Source organism: Anopheles gambiae, unplaced genomic scaffold, assembly GCF_943734735.2.
Source record: "Anopheles gambiae unplaced genomic scaffold, idAnoGambNW_F1_1 scaffold_41, whole genome shotgun sequence".
In the NCBI taxonomy this organism is placed as follows: Eukaryota; Metazoa; Arthropoda; class Insecta; order Diptera; family Culicidae; genus Anopheles; species Anopheles gambiae.
Genome location: NW_026902738.1, coordinates 116,211 through 120,935, shown reverse-complemented (window position 1 = coordinate 120,935; position 4,725 = coordinate 116,211). Strand labels below are relative to the sequence as shown.

General features: G+C 46.6%; 1 protein-coding gene across 2 annotated transcripts; it reads right to left on the bottom strand.

Moving 5' to 3' along the window:
• Positions 1-502: 502 nt before the first annotated feature.
• Positions 503-2,635, bottom strand: LOC133395036 (uncharacterized). Of its 2 annotated transcripts, XM_061663269.1 has the most exons (3): positions 1,939-2,635; positions 1,500-1,863; positions 503-1,411 (listed from the first exon to the last, which is right to left on the bottom strand). In XM_061663269.1, exons 1-3 carry the CDS (start codon positions 1,949-1,951, stop codon positions 1,057-1,059), a joined length of 732 nt encoding a protein of 243 aa, XP_061519253.1. In that variant the 5' UTR covers positions 1,952-2,635; the 3' UTR covers positions 503-1,056. The 2 variants fall into 2 exon arrangements, with proteins under 2 accessions (XP_061519253.1, XP_061519254.1); XM_061663270.1 differs by having other exon boundaries at positions 503-1,863.
• Between the last annotated feature and the right edge of the window lie 2,090 nt (positions 2,636-4,725).

Here is a 4,725-nt window from a genome sequence, read left to right as displayed (position 1 = left end):
CTGAAGCGCAAAGCTTTGGGACCGCTCGATGCCGTTCCTGCAACTACCGCTGCTAACCAGGCTGTCGTTCCCGTTGTGGACCCGGTTGTCATTTCAGCTGACGAATCCGTCCCATTCTCCGTTGTGGAGAAATTGTTGACGGAATTCGCGATCGTCCGGTTTAAGCTGGATCGATTAGACGAATCCGTCGAGGGGATGCGGGGGGAGCAAAAGAAGCATCATGCTGAAATATCAAGCAAAATTTCGGCCATCGCCAAGTCGGTGCACCTGGCCGAAGTGCAGGTGGGGCAGATCAAAAAATCGATCTGCGTTGGCCAAGATGGATATGCTCCCCCCCTCCCCGAGGACTTTAAACTTACGCTCGTCACAACGGAGGATGAGCTAAATGCTTTAGAGCAGAAGCTGGGCGATGCTGAGTGTATGCGGGATAGCTTAGCTTGGCTGCAGGCTGAGGTGTTCGACTCCGAGCCACAAAAACGTCTAGACGAAGCAAGGGATCTTGTTTTCGCCAAGGAGTTTTTGCCTCGCTGCAGCTGGAGCGGGAGGAATGCTGGTACGCTGCATCGCAAAGTCTGTCCTTCAGTACTACGAAACCTGCATAATGCAAAAACATCCTGTATTCGGATGCCTTCCACAGCTTTACATAATGCAAGTTTCGCAACCTTCGTTGGAAGTCTGAAGGCAGGCTTAGACGATGAAGATGTGCCGACATTTCACGCTGTTGCTGTCGGGACAGCTTAAACTTCACCTCTGGATGGCCGTTAATCCATATGTCCATTTTTCTTGCCAGCACTCCTTTATCAATCAGGTGCATGCAATCCAACACAAAATCCATAATCATATGACAGTTTATCATGTCGGATAGTGGAGTAGGGCGGATGATATGGTCCGGGTACTTTCCAGCACAGAACAATTCGTCAGTCCTTTCTTGGGTATCTGTACTGTATGGGAAATACATCCGGTGCCCACACATTTGCCCTTCCACCGTGCATTTGTGACAAGCGCTGTATGAAGTATGGCCTTTCACACCTATAAAATGAATAACAAAAATAAAACTCACAAGAGTTGCCATACAAAATTTCTCCAAATAACCTTAAACCTACCTTTTATAAACGATTTTGCTGGTGCATCGGCAATGATGGCTCGCAAACAGACCCAATATAATTGCTGCCCAATTGCCAAATGATTTGTCTGAAGATCGTTCATCTCCTCCACAAACCGCCTTAAATACTCCTCCAGGGAGTGTGGTTTGGATTCGCCACAGAATATGGCCACCACCATAACGGGAGAATCGGGCACGTTAAAAACCTTCATCAAAATCGGCCAAAACTGAGACCGACTGCTTTTGTAGAGCGGCATACCATCTACAAAAAAATCGATCTCAAAACCCTTGACAGGAGGTTTTACATTGCTAAAATAAAATCAAACATACACACTAGTGAGAACACGGAACAATCCATTGATTGTAATGGAAAACTTAGCGACTTTTCAACACTTACCGATAATATTGCTGCAAACATGTAGCCACACCTCTGTACCACAGACTTCCTCCGCCGATGGACGTTACCGCCGCTTCCGTCGATTTCGACACCGGTGTGTGCATCAGCGTCCGGGGATCGCGTGGCAATTTGCAGTGCGGTTGGTGCTGCCTAATGTGGGCAAGTAAAAGGGCCAAAGCTCTATGAGTTTGGCCGGTCTGTAGTGCCCACAGTCTCAAGCCATCCTCAAACGACGCTTCGCCGAACGGACGATCTTGTAGCGGCACCTCGTGCGGCAAACCACCGTCCGTATCGGTACCAGCACCGCTGCTGTAGCCCATCGCACCTTCCTCCTCACTATCGCTCATCGATGATAGGAGATTTTCTGTACAGTAAAAAAAATAGACACAACGAACGTCAAGTTATTGATAAAGAATGAATTAAAATCATCTCCACTTACCGGACACTTCCATATGTTCGAAGCCTTCGTCGCTTACCAATGGCAAAGCATCAACAGACACGTGACTATCTAAAATAGCCAAAAGAAATTCATTAACAACACTTGGCACGACTTGGAACACTTTCGATCAATCCTTTTTTTTGCTCTTTTTGCATTACACTTACCCATTGTTGTGGATTGCGGAAGGCTAGCACGTGCACATTCCTCTTCTCATTCCTGCAAGCGCCGCTTCAGCAAACGATCACGTGCATGGTACACCATACCACTTCGCTTATCACGACGTGTTGCCATTATCACAGCACTTGCTTAATTTTCGCACAAATTGATTGAAAATTTCACGGGATCAGTAAGAACGGATTGTGCACTCTATGATGATCAAATCGCGTTAGAAGCTTCGATTACAATTTCTAGGCGCCAAACGCGATCGAATCAGACAACATCCACATGATAGAAAAGGACAACACGACATTAAAGGGAACACAGTTTGATAGGCGCTCTTATAGGACCGAATATACACACAAGTGTGTTCGGTACCGGCCCTAACCGAGAGAGTACACTCCACTCAAATCACGATTGGCAGCGAGCTACACGCGCGTAAAAGGGAACGATATAAAAGCAAAAGCGAGAAAGGATTAGTTCATGAGCGCCCGTGAGTTGCATGTATGGCGAAAGCCAGAGAATTGAGTGATTTTTCGATCGCATTGCGCTGCGGGTCATACGAGAGGAAAGATGACGAAGAGAGTGAGTATCCTTTCTCTCGCTCCTTCCGCTACATTTGAGGGATGCTGCGACCAATCGAAACGCTACTAGCGCGGACCAAAATACCAGGCATCGTAACAGGAGATCATCCAAATCAGGAGGTAGATCTATCGATCCACACTCTCTCCATGTCTCGCTCTCGCTAGTGTGAGAAGATCCATAGCTCCTCTCTCTTAGTGGGCGCTTATCACATGCTCTTATCATACGAGAGGAAAGATGACGAAGAGAGTGAGTATCCTTTCTCTCGCTCCTTCCGCTACATCCCGCAGCGCAATGCGATCGAAAAATCACTCAATTCTCTGGCTTTCGCCATACATGCAACTCACGGGCGCTCATGAACTAATCCTTTCTCGCTTTTGCTTTTATATCGTTCCCTTTTACGCGCGTGTAGCTCGCTGCCAATCGTGATTTGAGTGGAGTGTACTCTCTCGGTTAGGGCCGGTACCGAACACACTTGTGTGTATATTCGGTCCTATAAGAGCGCCTATCAAACTGTGTTCCCTTTAATGTCGTGTTGTCCTTTTCTATCATGTGGATGTTGTCTGATTCGATCGCGTTTGGCGCCTAGAAATTGTAATCGAAGCTTCTAACGCGATTTGATCATCATAGAGTGCACAATCCGTTCTTACTGATCCCGTGAAATTTTCAATCAATTTGTGCGAAAATTAAGCAAGTGCTGTGATAATGGCAACACGTCGTGATAAGCGAAGTGGTATGGTGTACCATGCACGTGATCGTTTGCTGAAGCGGCGCTTGCAGGAATGAGAAGAGGAATGTGCACGTGCTAGCCTTCCGCAATCCACAACAATGGGTAAGTGTAATGCAAAAAGAGCAAAAAAAAGGATTGATCGAAAGTGTTCCAAGTCGTGCCAAGTGTTGTTAATGAATTTCTTTTGGCTATTTTAGATAGTCACGTGTCTGTTGATGCTTTGCCATTGGTAAGCGACGAAGGCTTCGAACATATGGAAGTGTCCGGTAAGTGGAGATGATTTTAATTCATTCTTTATCAATAACTTGACGTTCGTTGTGTCTATTTTTTTTACTGTACAGAAAATCTCCTATCATCGATGAGCGATAGTGAGGAGGAAGGTGCGATGGGCTACAGCAGCGGTGCTGGTACCGATACGGACGGTGGTTTGCCGCACGAGGTGCCGCTACAAGATCGTCCGTTCGGCGAAGCGTCGTTTGAGGATGACTTGAGACTGTGGGCACTACAGACCGGCCAAACTCATAGAGCTTTGGCCCTTTTACTTGCCCACATTAGGCAGCACCAACCGCACTGCAAATTGCCACGCGATCCCCGGACGCTGATGCACACACCGGTGTCGAAATCGACGGAAGCGGCGGTAACGTCCATCGGCGGAGGAAGTCTGTGGTACAGAGGTGTGGCTACATGTTTGCAGCAATATTATCGGTAAGTGTTGAAAAGTCGCTAAGTTTTCCATTACAATCAATGGATTGTTCCGTGTTCTCACTAGTGTGTATGTTTGATTTTATTTTAGCAATGTAAAACCTCCTGTCAAGGGTTTTGAGATCGATTTTTTTGTAGATGGTATGCCGCTCTACAAAAGCAGTCGGTCTCAGTTTTGGCCGATTTTGATGAAGGTTTTTAACGTGCCCGATTCTCCCGTTATGGTGGTGGCCATATTCTGTGGCGAATCCAAACCACACTCCCTGGAGGAGTATTTAAGGCGGTTTGTGGAGGAGATGAACGATCTTCAGACAAATCATTTGGCAATTGGGCAGCAATTATATTGGGTCTGTTTGCGAGCCATCATTGCCGATGCACCAGCAAAATCGTTTATAAAAGGTAGGTTTAAGGTTATTTGGAGAAATTTTGTATGGCAACTCTTGTGAGTTTTATTTTTGTTATTCATTTTATAGGTGTGAAAGGCCATACTTCATACAGCGCTTGTCACAAATGCACGGTGGAAGGGCAAATGTGTGGGCACCGGATGTATTTCCCATACAGTACAGATACCCAAGAAAGGACTGACGAATTGTTCTGTGCTGGAAAGTACCCGGACC

Bases quoted from the DNA above. Each gene is read 5' to 3' on its own strand.
- LOC133395036 (XM_061663269.1), bottom strand. The intron at 1,412-1,499 runs GTAAGTGTTGAA...ATTTTATTTTAG, and splicing joins TGTTTGCAGCAATATTATCG to CAATGTAAAACCTCCTGTCA.